This window comes from Strix uralensis, chromosome 8 (genome assembly GCF_047716275.1).
Source record: "Strix uralensis isolate ZFMK-TIS-50842 chromosome 8, bStrUra1, whole genome shotgun sequence".
Lineage (NCBI taxonomy): Eukaryota > Metazoa > Chordata > Aves > Strigiformes > Strigidae > Strix > Strix uralensis.
The window spans coordinates 5,387,622-5,411,872 of record NC_133979.1 but is presented as its reverse complement, the minus strand read 5'-3'; the positions used below and the strand labels follow the sequence as shown (position 1 = coordinate 5,411,872).

Sequence of the window (24,251 nt, the reverse complement as noted above, 5' to 3'; positions counted from 1 at the left end):
TTCCCCCTAGAGACAAGTGTGTTCCAATGGGACTGCGTACAGACAATTTGGGGGAAAAGTCAATGATCTCAAATGTCAGTGAAATGGAGAATCACAGAACCCTCAAGGTTGGAAAAGACCTTGAAGATCATCTAGTGCAACCATTAACCTAACATTGACAGTTCCCAACTACACCATATGCTTAAGCGCTATGTCAACCCGACTCTTCAACCCCTCCAGGGATGGGGACTCCCCCCCCTGCCCTGGGCAGCCCATTCCAGTGCCCAACAACCCCTTCTGCAAAGAAATACTTCCTAAGAGCCAGTCTGACCCTGCCCTGGCGCAGCTTGAGGCCATTCCCTCTTGTCCTATCGCTTGTTCCTTGGTTCAAGAGACTCATCCCCAGCTCTCTGCAGCTTCCTTTCAGGTAGTTGTAGAGGGCGATGAGGCCTCCCCTCAGCCTCCTGAATTTACTGAATCAGTAAATCATATTTGCACCACAAACTTTCCTGTGTTGTTTTCTGGAACTTAGTATTTGGGTCACAGATGGGGTGGCAAGGCATCAGCCTACAGAGATATACAGGGGACGAACAGATGGGGGAAATGCAACAAAAGCCTTCCCTAACCGCTGCAAAAACTGTCAGTTTAATGTGAAATAGCAAAGAGGAGACAGCTTGGTGTGTTTCAGAGCTAAAGTTACCAACAACTCCAAACTCCCTGCAAATTACTACCGGACACAGCACAGGGTGACTGAGACCAGGGGTGGTGACAGAGCTCAAACACTCGAAAAGCCAAATGCTCCTCCAGCGCTGTCAGTACATTCACCCACTGTCTTTCCCTGCCTCCCTGGTGGTTCCTGAGCACTTGGCGCAGTATAAAAACATTTCCCTGACGTTGTGGGTGCTGTTAAAGTGCAAATGAAGAGACAAAACTTACAGGTTGCTGTCAGAGGCAGCTAAATCCAACCTGATAAGGCTTTGCAACACACCTTGTAAATTTATCACTGCTGTTGATCTCTCAATTAGTGACAGGCAGCTGCAAATCGTGGTGTTACTGCTGCAGTCTCCTCTGCCTCCACTGGGCAGATGCTTTTCGTTACCCTTTTTCTTTCCTATTATTTTTGCCCATTTTCCAAAGATGAATACATGTGCTGGTTTTGGTTGGGATAGAGTTAATTTTCGTCATAGTAGCTAGTATGGGACTAGGTTTTGGATTTGTGCTGGAAAGTGTTGATAATTCAGGGATGTTTTAGTTATTGCTGAGCAGTGCTTACACAGCATCAAGGCCTTTTCTGCTTCTCACCCCACCCCACCAGTAGGCTGGGTAGTGCACAAGAGTAGGCTGGGGGTGCACAAGAAGTTGGGAGGGGACACAGCCAGGACAGCTGACCCCAGGGATATTCCAGACCATATGGCTCGGCATATAAATCTGAGGCAAGAAGGAGGAAGTAGGGGACATTCAGAGTGATGGCATTTGTCTTCTCAAGGCACTGTTACACGCGATGGAGCCTGGATTTCCTGGGGATGGCTGAACACCTGCCTCCCGATGGGAAGTGGTGAGTGAAATCCTTGTTTTTCTTTGCTTGTGTACATGGCTTTTGCTTTACCTATTCAACTGTCTTTATCTCGACTCATGAGTCTTCTTGCTTTTGCTCTTCTAATTCTCTTTCCCATCCCACAGAAGGGGAGTGAGCGAATGGCTGTGTGGGGCTTAGTCACTGGCTGGGATTAAACCACAACAATACAAAAAAAGTTTGAATTTTGCTCCTATTGCTCAGAAAGGCAAGAGGGGAGCAGTTCACCTAGGCCATATAATACAAAAGCGGGTGTCTGAGGCAAAGAGGAAAAATAGTGCTCACAAGACAAACAGCTTTAGAAACTATGTGTCTAAACAAAAGGCAAATAGGAAACATATTTTGAATCTGTCAGTCCTTTCCTACCGTGATGAGTACTCCAGTTACATGGCCATGGGGAGGGCACAGCAGAATAAACAATGTATGGCAGATCACAGTAATTTGGCTTAAATGCGGTAGTTGTTGGTGTGGGTAAACACTGGATAGACCAAGAATCTGTTATATAAACATTTACTACAACATGTGGAAAATTTCATCTAGTTTGATCTAGAAAAGGAAGAGAGCAGTACAGTCTAAGCTTAGCAAATTAGCGAAATACTGAATTTCTACTAGCACAGCAAGCAGTCTTTGAACAAAGTAACGTTTCAACTTAGCTTTCAAAAATAAATGTCACATGTGAATACCTGAAAAGCAAAATCCACTAGAAACCTCTCGCAGTTATGAAGATTTCAGTATCTGGAGGCATCTCCAGGCACCAGTCAAGATGATCAGTTTTGATCATAAGAGAGTATAAACTGAACATACAACTACCATGGAGTGAGAACTGAATCCTTCCACTGAAGGAGACTGAACACGTGCCACGTACTACACAGCCTAAAGGAATGGTCCAGCCCTGAACCTTTCTGACCTAAAGCCACGCATGAAGTTTGGGCTGAGCAATACGTTATAGACTTTCCATTCAAAAAAACCCACCAAGAACAGAAGCGGAAAAGGAAAATGTAACCTCTGGAGTGTCCTCCGAGCCTGAAGGGACTTTTCAGATGGCAATCTTTAAGCATGTCTTGACAATGAGAAGAAAAATCTGTCTAATCTTAGTGCTTCTTCCACAAACACTGATTTTGCAAACAATAATCTAAAGAAAGACTTTTCCAAGTGCCAACTTCTAAAAGGCATTCCAGTGCACTAGCTTTGCAATAAAAACACTTGGCACAAAAAACACACTTTCAGATTATATGCAGATCAAAGCTTGGTCTATGTAACACAAAGGAGCACATAAAATATGGTGCTGATAAAGAAATGAATCAAGACAGATTTAGCCCCAGTTATCACAGATCCAGTCCCTCCAGGGGGTCAGCAGTCTGGCTGTGACACAGCAAAGCACCCAAAAGATGTGTAAATTTAACTTCCTCTTAATAACAATAATAATAATAATAATAAAAAACAACTCTTAAGAGCCATTCTCTTCCTGCAACCAAGGAGACTGAAGCAAAAAACAGATTGTGTGACTTCTCAAGCTTACACTGCAACGTCAGGAAGGACGAAAGTCAGTGAGCATAATGGTATGTGTAAGGATAAGCACGTCGTCAAGTGAAGTGCTAGACTAAGCTCAATCTGTACACTCCACTTCATCCTATACAAAGGCGAGCACTTAGCAAAAGTACCCCAGGTAGGAGACTGTTTGGTTAACTCAGGATGATAGCTTAAAAGGGTACTTCAGCCTCAGCGAAAATCTGAATTAATCCTTACCATTTGCTTTGCTTGATGAAAAAAGTACCCTGCTACTGCCTGTATTTTACCTGGGGAGCAAGAGCAGCAAATCCTTAAGAGAGCAAACTCGAATGTCCTTGTTTGTGCCCCCTGTGACAGGCATGTGCAGTGGTGCTCTCGACTGGCCTGGAGTTGTCCTCACCCGAGACCACCGGCACGCACCGGGTGTCAATTAAGTTAGCAGGACTTAACTTTGCCAGCGCAGCAGCCTAATTGTGATGAATGAGATCTACGATATCGAGCTAGCTGGATGTTCCAGAACCTAATCTGTGAAAGAAAACATCACTAAGGTAATAAACTTCTGTCTGGCTCTCATAATTTGTAATAATGTCTGACCAAGACCAGATATGAAGTTAGTTATTGTTCATTGTCTTAGGAAGCAAATGCTAAGTTGCTCATGCAGAAGATCCATTTGCTAGATATATGAATTTGGAAAGGAACAAAACAAAACTGGAATGCACACATAGCCAGTTTCCTATCTTCACTTCAAAGGCTTTTCAAATTTTTATTGTACCAGGAGTGAAAGTAGCTAGCTAAATCTAAAACCCTTGTCCAATTACTATGAATCCCTAGTTGTATTTTAAATATGTACTTGCAAATATTGTTCCATGACAAAGACAATCCGAAAGGGCAAGAAACATTTTCAAAGAGATTTGGAAAAATAAATGTGCCACACTAAAGCCGTGATGCTGGACCTCCCCTGAGTCTCATACTATTTTCTTATTGTTTCTGCACCAGACACTGCCATTGTTTTATCAAGGTGGTTAAAACAAAGAAGGATTTGCACAGCAGTACCAAGAAGCAGCAAACCTGATCCTTGATACCACAGTCAATGGCCTCACTAATCAGCTCAGTAATGCAATATGGCCCTACAATGCAACTGAATGGGACCACCTATAGACTACAATACATTGTTTTCCCTTGCCATTTCACTATGTCAATGTACAAGTCACAATACATGCCCTATAAGGATATTATTTTATTCTTTGGGATGGCAGCTGCCCAGTGGCCACTGCTGGGTTTCCAGGGCTGTAACACATCCGTCCAAGTGTATTCCCCCTTAGCCCCCACCTCATCACCTTCTGCAAAATGGTCATTAGATCAAAGTAGCCATAAACATGCTTTCATACAGCCTAAGTGTAGCACCTCTGACCATACCTTGTATTTTTTCCTGATGCACTCTGAAGTCTGTAAGACTCTTACTGATTAAATCTTGAATTTGAGGGAGCACAATATTCAGTAATGAGACACTCAGTTCGTTACAGTACCCCTCCATATTTGTATTGTGCTCATATTTATGGTCTGTGAATGTCATTTGAGAAGCCTTTACTTTTACAAGGTTCTTTTGTTCCTTTACACCAATATTCCTCACCTTCAGAAATGCTTTTAATTTACATAAACAGCACAAGAAATTCCTTCATACAACTCCTACAAGCTTTGGAGGTAATTTTTTTCAGTTTAACTGTCTCAGATCTTAACTGCTTCAGATTCAGCAAGCATTATGACCCACCCTCTTCTTGTAGCCTGTGATTTGAAAAGCTCATCAGTGAAAACCAGTCTCTGATTCTCTTGATATGTCATGCAAACCCTATAAAGTAAAGCTTGCAAAGATCACAAAATCCCACTCACACTGGCAATACTAAAATTTAAGTTGCACTGGATAGTCATCAAACAGCAACTTTCTTTAACCATAAATCTACTTCCATAATGTTACAAACTTCTCTGGAAAAGGGGAAAATGGACAAGAGGGATTTATTTTATATTTATCTGTGTCCCAGATACTCATACCAATTTAATAAGACTTTAAAAGGGGGCTGAGGAAAAGGACATGTACAGAAAAGAGTAGGAATAGAAAAGGACTCTATAAATTGACAAACTGTGTATAACCAGTATGTCATGTTCATGAGCCAATTGAAAATGAAAGCAAAGAAGTTGAGAAGTTGACAGAACACAATGTTTTTGTATCTTTCAAATACAGAAGTGTTTTCATAATCAGAAATAAACCAAAGCATACAAGCAAGAAATCCTGTGTTCCACAATATATTGATTTCAAGTGGCACAGTGGACAAAATCCACTCAGCCCAACTCCTCATTTCTAATGGCTTAATTTTCTAGTGGCCAACATATACAATACCAGCTAAAGGAGACATCCTGAAATGTCCCTACCACAGCCATAGTTTTGCTTATGAAAACCACTTGAGTTTACCTTTCCGTATCACAAACATTTAAGCTTTTCAGCTTGGGGGCACCCTTCTCTACTACTGCTTTTGTTGCAATTATCATAAGAAATCTTCCTGGTTCCCAGCAGAGATGTCTGAGCTGCTGGATATTCTTCCCATTGCAGAACTGGCCTGTGAGGCTCTGGCACGCTTTTTGAAAAGACTAAGGAACAATCTCTAACAATATTGTAAGGTCTCAGATTATTCCGTCACTGGAGGTGTACAATCACAGCTTTATAACAACGCCTCTGCTGAAGGCACCTGAAGGCTGCTGATGGGACTCAGTGGTACCTGCAGGTTAGCAAAAGATGACTCTGGAGCAATGAGCTTTACAATTCAGAAACAGTATCATTAACTACCTATCCTGGTCATAAAGACTATGCCATTTCATTTTCAGTCTTCCTGCAGGAAAAGAGTGGAAACCTTTTCCTTTGAGTTACAGTTGCATGTGTAAACTAACTTCAGATAATCCCATAAATGTGCCACTCCTTCATTTGTTCAGGTCCCACAACAGACACTTAATCTAGGATATAAAGTGTCCGTAGCAACACAACGAGTGTGTGCAGTACTTGAGTCCTAAGATAAGAATAAAATAAAATGTAAAAGGCAAACCTCAAAGAGACTCTAAAGAAGAATAATGAGCTTGCAGGTAATTTTTGGCTTGATTTTGCTTCCCCCCCCCCCGCCCCCCTACATTATCTCGAGGTAGGAATTTCTGGAGTTGCATTTAGTAGGTGCTTGGCACATTCTGTTACAACAGTTCTTCTACATTTCAACTCTGGCAATGGAGAGTATTTGTAAGTTCTGTCCTGGCACCTTCCAAAACGGAGCCCTAAAGCTTCCATTTGCACATTTTTAATGCCCAGAATTGATTCTTCCCTGCTCATTTTCATGTAAAGCAGGCTGAAATGTTCAGTTTTAGTCTTCTCCTGCTAATTGAAATCTCTAAAAGCAAACTTTGATTCAACAGTCTGCACACAGACATGGCCCAGCATAGAGCATGGCTCAACTGCATTTGCTTTTCTCTCTCCCTGCCTTGCTTTTCTGTCCTGGCAGCAGATGGGTGTCACACAGGGTCTGTCTTTCAGAAAGGTCTCAGGCAGTGCTGCCCTTACCTTTTACTTAACTGCACGCAGTAGAGCCTTTCATAGCTTTGATGCATGGATGCTGGCTTGTTTTCTACTACTTACTCCTTTGGTTCTCCCCCACCCTTTACAACTTCTGCGCACTGCATGTCTTCTACTTCTCCTTACCAGAACTGAACTTCCTCATCACTTCACTCTCAGCACTGCTCAGCACCAAGCCTTATGCACGCATAGGTTACACTCTCACATGCTTTACACTTTAAAATACTTCCAAATTCCTGTATCATTCACAGGAGAGCACTTGGCTAATTAAAGATCCCAGAAGGCTATAAAACCTTCTAAAAACCAACTCAGCCTTTTTAAAAGCAAGGACACAATCAAAAAAATTGGATTCAGATCTGTATTTTCACTACCTAAAAAGAAAAAAAAATACTCAGAGCCGTGCAGAGCAGGGGCTAGGAGCCATATGCAATATTTTCAGATACCCAGACTTCTCATTTGCTTTAAATGTCAAGGCACTCAAATTAACTAGTGCTCTGCCTCACCTATTTCACAACACTCTCTTTAAAGCTGGCACAAATGTTGCTGCTTACTTCGCTGGGAGTACAATGATGCAGAATCAGGATGGGAACCACAAAGGATTAAAAATAGTAGAGACAGGTAGAGTCCATTAAATGCTGCTTTTTCTAGAGGAGTGCTACAATTTAGGGACACATTAGGCAGTGCTGTAATTCCACAATTACCACCAGGTGCTGGGTAGCGCAAGAGATGCTGTTCCAGCCCTTAGGCTCTGCGACACATGGTTGCCTGCATGCTGAGCATACAGTGCATAAACCAGAAAGGTTATGAGCACAGTTATCTCATTTAGGAAGACAACTTTTATGAACAGTTACTTATATATTATGCAAAGATCTACTGGTATGTGAAATTTATTACTTATTCAACTGAAAGACTGGGATAAAAGCAGGTATTTGTGCCTGGTAACTGTTGGTAACTAAGAGCATCCAGCGGTACCCACTGTCTTTCCTCCTCCTTCCAGAGGGCCACTTATTACATAAACTAAGTGGAAGCCAAGGATTTATCTGTCCCCCTGGACTATCAGATTGAAGAAAGCTTTTGCCGACCTCCCTGTAAACACAAACATGTTCCTGAGGGCAGAACATCATCGGCTGATTTTATTGCCAATAGAGATCTATTACTATAATCTCACAAACTCCAGGTAACTTTAAAAGTAAACCTTACTGTAGTTTCCCTATCCCATTACAATGACAGTGAAGGTCATCTGTCTCCCTTGCATTTGACCCCAGCAATAGGAGAGGTTAAACAGCCTACAAGTTAGCACAGAAATTCAGAAGCATTGTCGGTAGTATTGCTATTACCAGGGCAAAAAGAAAATTGCAGAGCAGCCTCCCAGATAAAATGCACTGAATAGGAAGGAAAATCACCAGCACACCTGGGGCACAATGTTTCCCAGCCATCTCCAAGAGGAAGGAACAGCAGATTTCAAAGGGGGATGTAACTTTCTGTTATGGCACCTGCTGAAGGTCCCCCACCGCTCTCCAGGGAGGTTTCAGTGCATCTCAGCCGCCTGCACTATTATTATGTCAGCATTTCTCTTGCTAAATCCTTTCCTGAGCAGTTTGAAAACCAACCATTATAATTCTGTGTGTGCTGAAAATAGGCCTGATTTTTTTCTTCTAGTGTTTTTTTCTTTCATTTTTCGAGTTAATGCATTACCAGGCTTAAAAATATCAGTACTTGCAAACAACACCCCTGCCCTAAGCAACTCTATTTTGGGTGCTCTTCTATAAAGGCAAAATCACAGCTGGAGTCAGTGGGACTACAATGTGGCTTTCATATCCTGATTTATTTATCTGAATCACAAAAGGGTTGCGATTATAGGCGAAAAAGCCCATTATAATAACTCTATACTTTGAGTTTTCTGTCATGGGACAATACCTCCCCAGAGGGCTGCAGTGCAGCTCCACTATATAACGGGATCTATAACAAAGATTTTAACAACCAAAAGCTTTCAACTTTTTAGTAAAATTCACCCCAAATTCTGTTTAAGCATACCAAATGTTAAAACTACACAAAATTGGAAGCATTTACATCGTAATTTTTACTACAACAGTTCTATAGACAGATACCCACTCCCATATGCAATGGAGGCCAAATGGCAATTGAGGATATGCCAATATAGTGAGATACCCCATACCATAACACAGAATGAATGTAGCAGTACCTCCCTTTCTTAAATCCATCCTGGGGTGCTTGGATTAAACAACAGGAGGCCACATACAGCCAAATGAGACCATCACTAAAGTCATAAAATCTAATTTTCTGCTTTTTTGAAAGCAATCAACTTTTTTAGCCTTTTCACACTGAAAAATACAACTACAACAAAATCCCACAAATTATTTCGGTTTGGATAAAACGTCTGGAATAGCTTTATTTTATCTTCATGCCAATTAGTGTCAGAAACATCGCAAGGCAATTCCTGCGGATACTCCCTACAAGAAGGCTGACCTCAGCTGTAGATCAGAGCATTTCCAGATGAGGGGAAGGAGAGAAATTTCAGCCTTCCTCTGTGTGCCAAATGTTAGGAGGAAAGACATAAGGTTCAAACCAAAGCTCTAGATTCCCAAACCCTCAGACTTCACAACGTGCAAAATCACACCCAAGTTTTGCGTTTTGGATTCTTTTTTTCAGTGACAAAACCATCATAATACATAAGGTTTTTACAGTCTTCATACAGCAAAGTGGGCATCTATAAAATGTATCTCTATGAGCTTGTGGCTATTAAAAATCCCTGTGGAGCACTCTGAACCATCCAAACTGTCTAGGGCACAGTTTGGAAGGCCAATAAGAAATGAATTACAATAGTCAATAAGGGATGTAATTATGGAAGTAAGGTCTTCTGACATTTACATTTTGCTCACTGTCAAATGTTATTTATGAAATGTGTTATTCTTTCCCTTTTGAAGTATCAGAAGACTATAAATACCTTATAATAATAATACACAGGGTTTTTAAGTCCCCTACTCTGCCATATTCTAATTAGATATATTTATTGCACGTAGAACACTAAATGCCATGTCTTACTATTCATATTTACAAGTAGAAAGATGTGAAACTGTCAAGCAACAGAGCAAGACTCCCAGTTGGCCAGAGGGATTTCTTGCAGGCAGAAGCTGTGGACAATGAATACAATTCCTGTAACGCGTAAGAAAGGCCCCAGATGTCACTGTTTTCAAATGTACATGGCAAGATTTGACTTTGCTGTTTTTCAGCATGCTCTTTATTGTTATTATGCAATATTTTTATCACTGCAGTCTTTAGAAGTCCTCAACATGGTCCAAGTCTCAACATTTCTTACAAAAAGTTCCTATAAACAGATAATTCTGATAAAAAGTTTGATTTAAAAGGTAATCCCAAATAATTTATGCTTTAATTCCAATCTTTGAAAGCTAAGGGCCAAATGCCCCTTATATCTCTGAGATGCACAACTGCAGTAGCTCCTCCTCATAAACCCTCAGGCATGGAGAAGTCCTTCACTCACTGCCCTGGCAGACGCCCTGCATCACTCTTCTGCCTCCTCCTCCCAGGGGAGTACACTGCAGGTAGCTTACCCCTGAAATGTCAGGCTGACAGGGTAGAAGGCATGGTTGATTTGACCTGCGCAACCATTCGCCATGCCACACCTCTGCAAGGTCACAACAGAAATGACAGACGGCCAGAAGAGCAATTTTATGGGCTGGATCTACAAGCCACTAGATGGGCTGTCCTCATCCCAGGCAAATGACAACAGGGTGAAGCAGCACAGCTCTGCACGACAGGCCCTGATCAAAGGGTACCAGCACTCTCAGCACCACTGAGTTTAACAAGGTTCTAGCATGGGAGTGTTTTAAGGAGGGATTTGAAGAAAATATAAGGGGGTGCTGCACGAATATGTGCAAAGAATTCCTCCAAAGTATGATGGGTAGGATGGGATGAAGCCCAGAGCTATTTATTTAAAAAATGAGTAAGTGAATGATGGAAGTTGGTGCTGTGGAATGACTCCTGGAAAGTGGATGAAGAGTAAAGGCAGCCATGAAGAGCCTGGGAAAAAAAAAGAGTCAGGCAATGGGCTGATAAAATAGAGAAGGCAGATTCAGCATAGGAATGCAAAGAAAAGTGTGACATGATCAAAAGAATAAGCTGAGACAGCAATCTTGGCAGTCACGACGGATTTAAAAAATAAAAGTCACATTTGTCAAGGACAAAGAAAAGGATAACAATTGAGACACAAGATGAAGAGAGGCAGGACTGGGTTTTAACTGTAAGCATGACGATAAATGCTGTGTTTCAGAGCAGTGAAGAAGAATCTGCAAGATCTGGAGTTACCCTGGGTGTGACAATCAAAACCAACACTGAATCAAAAAGGCTGCTGAATTTACAGGGCTGAATAAGAGGATGATGCTGATATTTTCCTCAGCACTCCGAAAAGGAGGTCAGAGAAAGACCTTTGGGCGTCAGGATTAGAAGGCCCGGTTTAGCCACATTAAGCTTGAACTGTTGGCTAAAGGTGTAAGGAGAGGGCTGGAGAGACAGGTCAAGATTTGAACAGAAGGAGACAGGGCTGACATCATTTGGTTTGACACAATAACCAAATTTATATCTGCAAATGAAGTAACTCTGATAAAAAGCATAGCAGGAAGAAAAAGGGATCAAGGACAGAGAGCACCCAGGAAATCCCAGACGAAAACTGCAGGAGAGAGAAAGAGAAATGAGAAACACAAGGGTAAAATCCAGAGATAAGAGTCATGGAGGCCAAGTGGAAGGACTTTATTCAAAATCAGCCGATAAGCTAACAATGCTAACAAACCTGAGATCAGCCATAAAGAAGCCAGCAGGAACTTTGGAAAGATCAGTTTCAAAGAAATGAAGAGGACAAAACCCACCTCTGGGAGCTTCTGGCCTGAAGCTGGAAGGAGCCCCAGGCAGGGACCATTAACAATCTCCTGGCCAATACCATGCACTAGCAAACAGAAAAATTCAATGAACTAATCACAACAACTCTCCTGCTCACTGCAGAGCGCGTAGAGAGCAGATAAAATGAATTCCTTCTTTTATTTCTATTTTTAAATACTTAGAGATGCTCAGTGATAGAGACTTGACAGTTTGACATTTCATCTGCTCCAGCACATGTGCTTCAAGGAATAACTACAGATCCATAATCGTACCTCGATTTCTGGTCAAAGATGCCAGAATCAACAGATTTCCAGTAAAGTCAAGAAGTACCTTTGGTACATTTTAAATGAGATGTCTCCTGCCAACAGTTAGAATTTTAATCTTGCTAAAATTTTCTTTCAGCCAAGTTTAGCTGTCCTGTTAACAATCTATCAGCATAATTAACACTATCATTCACATCAAGTAGAGAAGAGCAGCAAATCCAGAGGTTATAGCACAAACCTGAGAAAGTCTCAGAACAACCTGGAAAATGTTTTATAGAAGCCTTAGCAACAACTTTGAAAAATCTATGCATTATAAGTTGAGAGTGCTTAAAAGGTCAGGAAGATGGGCAAGATTAGACACCTAAAACAGTGGCTGGATCATATCACAGCCATAACATTTCCTCACTAGAAGAGAAGAATCTGAGGACAGCAGGATTATAACCACCCACTACAGGTGTTATTTATTTGACATCATTAAGAGTTAAAGCAGAAGCACAATCATGAGTTCTGTGGCCAGCATGAAAAGGCAAATTAATTTTTTTGTACAAAATGCTACAGGTAAGGTGGGTCACCCTCCCATGGAATAGGGGAGGTATTATTCACTGAGTAACACCTTCTCAGGTAGGTAAACCCTGCTCCACATGACAGTCACATAATCCTCCTCAAAGATAATAAAGGTTTGAGTAAGGGATGGATAACAAGAATGAGAATAGATAGTCAAGATGATATATATATATATATTTATATACAGTTTCCCTTTCTGGATTTCATACTGACAGCCTGAAGAAAATGGCTACAGATTAAATTCATAAAACATGAGTAACACACTGCAATACTTCTCTGCAACTCAATCACACACTTACAGTATTCCTAGAAATTTTACAATCCCACAGGTTGTGCTCAAGCCATATATTTTGATAAAGGTATGGGTCAACATCTCTGAAGGACTAGCCAATCCCTCCAAAGTATATAACAGACAATGCAAATGAAATTCACTTTTAGGGTGCTGCATAGGACAAAATAAGAAAAATTGGTGAAATGGCTATCGTCTTCATAAACTGGGCTACAATCCATCTGTTTAGGGTATTTCTCATAAAGAAACAAGGTACTGATATAGGTCTACCTTGCTTTTTGGACAAGTGTAGAGTCTAGATAAATATTCTTCTGTAACAATAGCTTATAGGAATATATACTGCCATATATTCTGGCAATTTGCACATCCACAAGCTGATACAAAATTTTACTATAACAGAATTAATTCTTTATTTAAAGCCAAATAGTATTTTTTATTTTCATCATATTTCTCTTTCACAGTGTCTGGGTTTTCCATTAAAGTCAACAGGATTTTGCAGTTAGAAAGTGCATGAGTTTAAAAGCATACCTCAATTACACGGATGTAGAAGAAAATGGTTTCCTTCCCAAGTATTTTATGGAATTTAATTATTATTTTTAAATAATTTTTTGAAAGTAACCTACAGTAAACAAAGATTTATTGTTACATAAATAAACAATGAGACAATTAAAGCCTCTTTATGGAGACCACATTAGTCATGCACATCTAATGAAGCATTACTAAGCTATCACAGGGAGATAGCCTGATGTGTGTGATTAACAAAATAATACTCATAAATAGCTAATGAACAATGATGGTCCTTTAAAAATTCTGCATATCCTGCTATATTGAGAGTTATGGTTTTTGTTGCCTTCTAAGGAATACATTAACCACTAAGTTCCACCCTGAAAATGAGAATACTAAACAGCAAAATGCAACTATTTCCATTTTTGCCTTCTACAGACCATGCTTTTGAAAATATAGAATAACTCTAATGAAAGTCTACCAATGAAGAACACAACATTTCAGCCTATGCCGTACTGTGTTTGAAAGATGATATCTTGAGATGTCACCAGGGTGCAGGGGGAATATGACAGAACAAATGGTCAAAAATTATTTTCATATAATATAACATGCAGCTATGAAATCTCTGAAGTGGCACCGGGTAGAAAAAGTCTGGGTTTAGTAATAATTGTGGTAGATTTTTTATGTTAATTAAAAAAAAATATGTATTTCCTTCAGGTGAGGTACATATTTGGCAAACATATTCTGGAGAAGGCAGGTGGGATGGATGGCCAACATATGACAGTAGACAGAAAAAGGTATATTTATATGAAAAAATAGGGTCAAAGCTCATGTCTAATGACAATTTTTGGCATACAACAGGAGAACACCCTTAGTCAAACTAAATACAACTTCAGAATATACAGTTAATGTTGGGACTTTAACAGCAGAACAGTTTGTGTTGCTCTGCCTATGTGCAGGCTCCTCCAGCAGATGAGAGATTCTGTACAACAGTATATGCAAACTACAGGCTTGCAGGGTGAACTCTGCTAAGCAGGGCCCTTCCTATCATGTTCTAAATACATTGACAAGTGTTTGAAAAGTGGTATGAAGGCACCTATTCAGATTAATCCATGGAATAGAATGATGAAGTAGAAGAGAGGAGTGTTATTATTTCTATGGCTGTGCTACAGACGAACTAAATTGTACCGCTGCAAACTCACAGCAAATCATTCTTGTATTTTTCCTGGTGAGATAAATTCTTCCCAAATGATATTCCACCTTCAACCTCATCTCCTTCATGGATAAATTTACTCAAAGGGCAGAATTCCTGATGGCTGGAATAACAGCATTATTAAAATCAATATTTTTTGATGAATACTGGGTCTAGAACATATTAAAGAGAGCTGTAAAGTACAGGGGAAAAAACCTTGCTTATCATTTTCAGTAGTAACCCAACTACAGCCCTTCATCTGTAATGAATTATGGAGCAATTCCCCTAAATCATCTGTATGAAGTCAGCTATGACACTGCCAATTTTAAAAAATCTGCTAGTTTTGAGCTACAAATTGATTTTTTATTGTGATAAATTAAAATCCAATAGCAGCCTACAAGATACTAAACATACAGAAGGCTACATTTTTTCAGAATATTTTTTCTCTTTTCTATCACATCAGACTGTCATTGTGGCAGACATGATAGCAATTGCCAATGATAAAAAATACCTCTCTAGAGAGGTTAATAACCTCTCCAAATAAACAATAAATGAGCACTGTGGCCCAAAATATCCTTTTGGGAACTCCAAAATCATGGAAACACAACTAAGGGGGAAAGCATTGTGGGGGACAGGGAGGGTTGTTAAAGGAGGAAAAAGCAAATGCAGTATTATTCAGGCTGTTCCCTACTCACCTGTTTCCCTGTTGCACAAATGTGAACATCAGTCTCCAAACTTTATAAACTCTTAAGTTTAACATGGATATCAGAAGATCTGTGTGAGCAAAACATAACCTTTTTGCAACCCCTTTTTGCTTCCTTCCCATCAAAGGAGCCAGGCTGAGCAATTGTACGTCCCCAGTTTTGCCAGTTTGTGGGATTTTCCTTGTTGCTTCTAAATCAAGAATGGGATTATCAATGTCCTGCATCACCTAACTGCATCGTCCTTATTTTGCCTTATAGGAGACTCCACATTACAGCAGTCATGCAGCTTTCTTTGGGGGTGACTTTAGCACAGAGACACTGACATGAGACTGCACAGACTGTATTATTTACTACTGCAACAGCTGAGATCTCTTAGCATTACACCACGATGAGCCAAAGCTGCATGGACAAGACACAGGGCATCACCCCTAAATATCTGCCTCTTGTGCTGTGGAAAGCACATTGCCTCAGTAGTGCTCCTGCAGGTTCAGAGAGCCCAGAGACACTGTTGGGGTCTGTCCATGACCTCTTGCTGACGTTACCCAGTAGTGTATTTCAGATGTTGAGATTGTATGTGACTACCAGCAGGGATGGGAATGACAACTGTGGGTTGGCAAAGCAGAGACAGGCTGGATGAGAGAAATTAAGAGAAGAGTGGGACAAGAATGTGAAACTTCGGGACATGGAGAGACCCAAGTTGGAGAAAAATCCAGAGGGATGGTGGCTGTGAAGAACCAGAAGAGGAGTTCATGCACCCCTGCTTTAAAAGCTTGGCATGGAAAGCACGCTTCTCCTGCTTTCAAAACAACACGTAAAACCTGATGTTGAAAGCTCCCCACATGCCTGCGTCACAGTCCTGTTTCAGGAAGGACAACTCAATACTCCCATCCATCACTCCAGCAGACATCTGGAAGGTGGATTTAAAGGTTTCAGTCTAAGCCCCAGTAAGTGATTGACAGGGTTACTATAAGAATGATATAGTTATGTCAGATTTAGAGTATAGGGTGTCAAAGTTATGAAATGAAGGAGACTGGTTCTTATGTCCCCAGCTCAGTAGCTGCAGACAGGAGCGTGTGCAGGATGCTGCAGGAAAGGCAATTTGGCTAAACCACATATTTGTTTCTAAAACACATCCCCCTTTCCCTCTTTATTTTATAAAAAGAAGCCCAATGTTTGTGAAACATTCACAGGGAAGTGCAAAAGGACTAGTCTTTCTTTTTTTTTTATTTTCCCAGGAAAAGGCTTTAGGCTTAGGAAAGTAAGTGCGGCCTCAGTGCAATTTGCAGAGTGCTTGGCAAGGCAGTGGGCTGCACACTGAAGAAAAAGAAAACAAAATATTACCAGATTGTTTGGTGTATTACACTGTTCTGCACACTGAATGAAGCTGGTATTCTCTGGACAAAAAAAGGTGTGTCATCGCATAGTTAAGTACTACTCTACTGTCTATTTATTAGAGGACCCAACCACGACTTCACCGGCAGCCCTAATTCTGACATTTCCTATCTTCTGAGCGGAGGCTGTAACCTCAGCAATATTCTCTTAAACACTGCTTTTGTATGAATACTTTACACACGCTGTACACAACACATTCCAAATGAGCTTTTCATTACTAACTACTTGTATTACGTATCAGTGAGCTCAATGATATTGATTTTCTAATAATATAAATTAACTGGCAAGATAATTTCATCTATCATCAGTAGGGTTTTATTTCTAGCATCATGTTAAATAGTTAATCTTTCGAAAGATTAAATCAAGAGCTTTTTAAAATTCAAGGCAGAGCTTAAACTGCTGTTTTAATTAGGATTAAAACAGTTTGTGTGTTGTCGCTTTGTATCTAAGTAGTATAATGTTTTGCTTAGTTTTCTTCTGTCAGAGTAATTTAAAAAAATCAAACATGGTATTGCTGTGGCAAAAAATGCATAAGGCATGAAAGCCTCCTGCAGGTTCTTCGACCAGTTGCTACTGGACAAGTTGCTGCTTGGCAGCCTCTAACAGCAACCTCAAACTTCCCAGTATCCTTTACCTCCAAATCCACACAAGATATACTCCTTCTACCACTGACAATACAAAAGCTCTGACTCTTATGGTTACTGCATACCTCAGAAGACCATCACTGCTGTTCGTACGAGTATATCGCATTATGGTGACTAGAACTGCATTCATGTGGAATTATGGACCTGATAGAAATTCTTACAATTCCCCTGGGACATCTTCAGGGCAATCCCAGCTTACTGTGTGCTGCTGCAGGAGCTCCCCAGCTCCCACTGCCCTTTCTCTACCTCAGGCATCAGTGGGGAAAATAAGCTTCACTCCCCTGGCGTTGTCTGCACCTCCCTGCTCCAGCTTGTTTTCTTCCCCTCAGCTTCCCACGACACAAGGAGCCCAACCCAAGGCAATCCTAACCTCCAATCCTAATTCCTTGTCATTAGACTCTCAAAAGTCACTTAACCTGTACCGCCAAGGAGTCTTAAGCAGCATCCAGAGGATGGGTGCAGTTGGGCCCAGGCTGGATGGGAAAACCCCTATGGGCACAGACACCAGGCTGTACCATGGACTGCTAAAGTCTTGCGCAAACAGTGGGCTGGTATTTCCAAGACGCAATTCTTTATCTGGCAGAAGGAAAACAAATCCCTTCTTGCCACTTTCTGGACTCAAAATGTGAGCGGTTATGCACATAAGGAGCATCTGTGTACTCAAGTAAGTGGTTCTGCAGAAGTATCCAGGACAAGGCTTTACAATAAACCATGTCCCCATGCTACACTTTACACCTCAGTCATCTAATGGCTTGCTCTGATATGTGATAACCCTTTCTCAAGCTTCTCAGATGCTTTATGTGTGCTTACATTGGTGAGATATTACCGCCCAGCTAGGCAATGCTTTTAAAGAAACATCCATGGAAAAATTCAATTTTGTTCCATCACATGATTATTTTACTTACCCCTGTCTTTTCATCGAAGATTTTGATTCCCCCAAAGGAGACTGTTAAGAAGATTTTTTGTTTATGTTCTCCTTTCGAACGAGCCGCAGCAACAATTCCCTGTTGAAATAAAGAACAGTTTGACTGGCTTCATTACTCTTCTAGGTGCCACAGCAGAGCACAAATATTTGTCCATTGCTTGTGGACAATTCACCACTTTTCTAGGAAAACTTAAGAGCTTTCTAGGAACAGTCCCTTTTTACTTCTGGCTTCCTCCCCTTTTTCAAGGTACCACATCTATGCTACCCAGACAGCATTTCAAATGTGCTCCCAATTCCAACCCCTACACTAGCTAATCCTCCATGAAATTTGTTTTCATGGAAGCTGAAGGTCATTTCTAGCACACTTTTCCCAGCTATAAACTGTTTTGTTTTCTCCTTTTTTTCAAGAAAAAAACCAAATAAACAGTAGAGGAAAAAAATGCCAACAACTTTAGCTTACTTCTTGGGCAACACTTATCTGGAATAAGCAAATTGAGCTTTTTACAGAGGAATAATATTCTTCTCAAAATCAAACTATACCTCTGCTGTAAAAAACTGGTATTGAGGGTTAGTTTTTTTCCTGAATTCAGGCTTTTACTTCGTAAGTGAACTTGCTGATACACATTCCATAATTATAATAGTAACTTCTATTTCCACCTTCTTGAGAGCCTGCCCTGACCAATAACACTGTACTAAGATCAAATGTAATCAACTGCACTAGAAAATAAATAAAAATATTTAGCCTTTATCTGGTGCTCTGCAATTTCAACATGTTCTAACAACCACTAACTTATGCTTTAAGTCCTTCATGAGGTTGTTGTTCTTGTTACACAGATGGGAAAATTAAAGAGAAAAAATGGAGTCATCTGTCAAAAGTCACCCCAAAACTTTATGCCTGGCCTTAAAACTCATGTTGTTAGACACTAGGTTTCCAGAGTCCACAACTTCACGCTATGCTGCCTTACATATAAATGTGAATTTCTAATGCTCCCTTCCCTCAACAGTTTTAGCCATCTCACAACACTGTTTAGATCAATCTCGCCACTGTGCAAACAGGTATCAGGCATCTGGTAGATGTGAAAATGGTAATCCATGGAGGAGAGAGACAAAAAGGCTTGTGCAGCAGAATAGTGACAACTCTTCCAAATTGCTTCTAGGAACTATGAAATGATGAGAAATATCCAGTATACAATTAAACCAGATAGGAATATTGTGGCAGATGTGATAAATCAACAGTGTACCTTTTAGAACAGATTAGTTTTTGCTTGTCATAAAATGTTCGTAACTGATTTGTAAATTATCTACCAGATCTTGCTTTTAGATTGCTGAACCATGAGATGCATGTCACCCTTTGCTGTTTCTTCATGAATAACCACATATTCCTCCCAGTTCCTTTAGACTGGAACCCTGCTAGTTGGTAGCATAAAAGATACTATTTAGTGATTTCTCCTCCTTAAAAAAAAACAGTAATGGGAAATCCATCAGCTCTCTTGGCCGAGTGCTGGAGTGAGGACTGGAAGGAAAAAAAGGGGAAAAAAACTGTAGAGGATTTACTCCTAGACCTAGTTTGTAACCCTGCAGAGCAGGTGGGAAGCTAATGGCCAACAATGCACTCAAGAAAAACAAACCTATCTACCCTTCCTTCTCAACCACTCCAGCTCTTCCACATTTCCCAGGGCCACAGAAAGGATGCTTCCTATAGAGAGAGAGCTCTTATGCTCTTTGAGGGTTTTAAAAGATTGAGCCAGAGAGAGATGTCTAGCATGCTCCAGGAAGTCCACCCTCCTACACCACCAGTGCTTTCAGGTTCTGTCTACTCTCTAAGTTGGAGTCTACTCAAATCTGATTTTGTCACTGCTTCATTTCTTTCCCAAATCTCTGGGGACTCCTCTTTATCTTCTCATGCTCCGTCCTCTCACTGCACTGCCCCCTGATTTTGTAACCCACCAATCCTGCCATTACAGGTGCAAGACATTCTCCTCACAGTGAGGATGCCAGTTCCTCCCTGTAACTGACTACGTACACCCCACACCATCACTCACCCCTTCCTGCCTGTCCTGACAGGAGGTAACAGTCAAAGGCAGGGTTGTAGCTGATTAGCGCTGTCATATAAAATGTTCTGATATACCACTTTTCTTCAGAGCAGTTTACCTCCCCTTTTGCAGAATAAAATTATCCAATTTGCAGATGTATTGTTTATAATTTGTGGACAAATTGCAGTGGTGTCAATCATGAATAACTACTGAACTCAAAGATAACGTGTTAAAATTAAACTGGGATAAGCAATACCAGTCAGGAGTTCATGTAAAATTGACTGATTTCAATACATAATTAACCAGAGTGAGACTCAGTGTCATGAAAGAAGAATGAGTAAAAGTTAAACCTGAAATTTGCTCCCCTTTACTCCATAATATTAAACATTAAAAGTTTCACTGCACCTTGAGCTTCATCATGGAGTCTTGGCATAACTTGTCTCCTCGTGCGGCAGAAACCTCATCTATCCCAATCAGTTTTGCTTTGTATCGGACACCGTCACCTTTAAACCTCTTTATTAAAGTGGCTTCACTACGATCCTGACCTGAAAAGACATAAGGGAAACAAGGAAATTTACATAAATGCGAAGGAAAATAAATGAATAAATACTCACAATTAAGTGGCAAATTAGATCTAACTCCTACCTCCACACCTGAACATGCAAACATTTCAACAAAATTAGGAGAAAAGTACTAGTTCAATAAAACCTTTTGGCCTTACTACCTCAGATGAATTCACAGTGGAATTGTTGCCATACAAAATCTTCTGCAAGAAATTTGCACACAAATTAGGTTTACAGAAATAAGAGATAAGCCTGAATCGGACCTCATGGATCTGAAAGCTTCTGATCTGTACAGGTTGTTTTAATCCTGATACACTTGAGAATTCTTCATTTTGCAGACAAAACTCTAATAGAAACATGCTACTATTTCCTTGTATACTGACTTATCTAACTGTATCAGCAATACTTACACTATTAACATTTGAATGATGGAAAAACAAATTATATTACTTGCCTATAGAATATTGCTGCTCTAAATCCCCCACAAGAAATACTGTCTCCTTGTTCTATTCTTTCTGCTTACAGACATATACAGAAACAACATAACTAGCAAAGTCGGCTCTCACAGGCTCACCCTGAGAAGTTTTAAAAAAGGCACAAGATGTTTCTTAATAAAAAAGCAATCAGGGGTAAGGTAGCACAGTACTGATAAGGCCGATGTACATAAATTACAAAGCTCAGACTAGCCTGGACCACACAACAATGACACTACAGCAATCCATGAAAGGGACATCTTTGTCAGGAAGACTTTTTCCCCTGAGTATCTGCAAAAAAGTTTATACTGTGTCTTAGCTGGAAGAAATACGTTAGTTAGGGAATCAGTCTTCCTAAAATTGATTAAAGATATATTTTGCAGCTGTCTGTGGAATTTCCTGCTAGGATCTCAAAAAACCCAGCAGTGAACTGTAAATAATTGCAACCAAACAAGCAATCAACCAAACAACATCCAAGGCACAAAGCAGAAAGCAAAGATGTGAGATCTTAAAGAATTTGAAATTTCTTGGACCCAACAGATTCCACCAGAAAACTTGCCTAAACATGGACGTTGCTAAAACCTATATTACCACGTAGGAGCTCCAGTCACTGATTTTGTCCCATCCTTCCAGCTAGTGTAAAAAATGAACACAGTCTGCTATAAATGAACAATAGGTAAGAATCTAGTCTTAGACACTTATATTTGAGAATTTTGGCCCAAATTTTCTCCAAAGCTCATTCCTATTTGAAAGGTCAGATTTAAGCACCAAAAATTTAATAAAATCTGCTTCTGTGCAGCTCGTTTTTGATAAGCAGAAGAACAGAAGCTTTGAGGGAAAAGCTATTTTGTTTCAATTTCTATTAAAAGCACCTTTTTCAGCAGTCAACACTTGGGTCAACTTTGCTAGTGTTACACACCCACCAAGTGGACAAAAAGCTAGGTTTGAAACTATGGGATTTAAATTTTTACAACATCATTGTGAGAAAAACTAGAGCATATATGACCAACGAAGAGTAATTCCAAATTAAAATACTCATCTGGTTCTCCTTCCCCCAAATGATGGACTAAATACATGTTAAAAAATAGAGCTATTTTAAGCATATTGAGATCTTTGAGTGTGAGCACACAAATACTATTTCTTTCAATGAAAAATATCAGCTCAGAGCAATGTTTTAATGCCTCATTTATAGGCTCTTAAAAATAAGGCAGTTGATAAGTGTTGCTGTGATAGTTCAGCGGCCACCCAACTGTTTCCCTTGATTTGTTTTCATGCCTGCTCCCTCAAAAAAAATTAAACAGAGTTGAAACTTCATGCTCTTACATTTATTTTATTAAAAAAAAATAATGTAATGACACAAAAATGATAAATCAGAAACTCGAAGTAGTGCTAATATCAATCCCCAGGGAAATGCCAAGACAGATGTTGGCACCATCAGCTAAAAACAATGAAAAACCATTTTCTACTCTCAGCCTCCAGAGTGGGGCAGGAGGGAGAACATCTGGAGACAAACCAACGTACAACGACAACAGTGGACTTTTCCATATGTCTTTTATACTTGTAAAGATATTCTGTTGATTTGCAATAAATAAAATCCGATTCCAACAGCATTCTTGCCAACAAATTTCAACCTTACGCCTTTGTTACAGCCGAAGGCAGCTGTTAGTTAATAGCATGATCATCTAAGTGTTCAAGAGTGTTTCCTGGGACCAAGTCACGGTAGCGACCTTGCATTCATCAGTTATTTGAACACTTATTCCAACCTCTGATCTATTTTGCTGCACATAACTAAATCCCTGACATTAACAGCCCATTCAAACACAACTTACGGCTGTGTTTGCTTACGCACAAGTCCCATGTCAATTATGACCCAGATTAAGTAGGATAAAGTGCTTTTGGAATAAATGACTGGGAAAAATCATCAACCTGAAAATGATGTAGATATTTTAAACTGCAGTGGAAACTGCAAATTACTAGAGACTACAAATTCATCTGTAAAACCCTAGAGCATATGTCCCATGAAAAAGCATAGAGAATGCACACACACACTGCCCTATATTATAAATCAACCATCTGCAACAGTCACCATTTCTTAGCATATATCCAGATCTCCCCTGATCTATGCTCATACTGTATTTCCAAATTTTGGTGCGGTAATCAGCACTGAAAAACCTTCTACCTGCTTGGAAAATTACCACATGACAAACATTGTCAGTATGGTCGATTTTACAGCACTCATGAGATGTGAGATTTATGCAGGGTGAATCTTCATTTGCACACTGGACACTTATAAGGCAGATAGTCCGGACTCTCATAAACATCTCATCATTAAAACAAAAAAGGTTTTTTTAATGACAGTTCTTGAACAAGGTTCTTTGAAACTGCATAAATAAAAGACGCCTGAATTACAAGGCTGTAATTCTTCTTAAGCTTCGGAGGAGGGTGAGCGATAACATTAAACCACTAAACCAGAGAACTGTGCCTGTGCCAGAAACCCACCCAGGAAAGTGCCACCTTTTTCTTTCCATGTAACAATCAGAGTCAATCTTTTCTTCTTTGCAGCTCCTGCCTTTGTCAGCAGAGACCCGCTGTCATGCTCAGCTCTCCAGCCACCCCCTGCCACTGCACTTGCTTGGTCCCAGCCTGCGGGAAGGAGGATTATCCTGGATGCAGGGCTGCACTTACTGCCGGAGCTCAGTTTTATTTGAGTAATGAGAAGCCACATCTTGGGGCTTTCATGCTCAGCTTGCCTTCCTCGAACTATAAATAACATCTCAAGGGTAGGAAGGGGGACATTCACAAACCAACTGAGATTTTAAGGAAAACTGAAGCTTGAGGTCTCAAATCATTACTAGACCATAATCTACAGCTAAATTAGAAGCACATGTTTAATGACAACTGCTTCTTTCCGCAACACATTTCCTGAGGTCTCCTTTTAGGATTTCTTGACTAGAGAACACCACAGCTGCCAAAGCCACACTGGGTGAGCAGCTCATGCCAATCCCCGTTGTCCACCGTACCCTGAACAGGTAGGAGGGATCTGCTCAGTGTTCTTCTTTAAAGGACCAGCACCTCTATGTCATTCTAAAATGATCCTAAATTAAATTTTTGTATAAAAACTTTAACTTC

The 24,251-nt window shown here is 40.3% G+C and overlaps 1 protein-coding gene across 12 annotated transcripts in view; it reads right to left on the bottom strand.

Annotated features, from left to right (window-relative positions):
• DAB1 (DAB adaptor protein 1) overlaps positions 1–24,251 on the bottom strand; it is a 474,343-nt gene that overhangs the window by 46,661 nt on the left and 403,431 nt on the right. For all 12 annotated transcript variants that reach the window (XM_074875937.1, XM_074875936.1, XM_074875945.1 and 9 more), the window contains 2 exons: positions 20,492–20,631; positions 18,034–18,132 (listed from right to left, as the gene is read on the bottom strand). In XM_074875937.1, the coding sequence (XP_074732038.1) occupies positions 18,034–18,132; positions 20,492–20,631 (239 nt within the window). The remainder of the gene's footprint in view (positions 1–18,033; positions 18,133–20,491; positions 20,632–24,251) is intronic.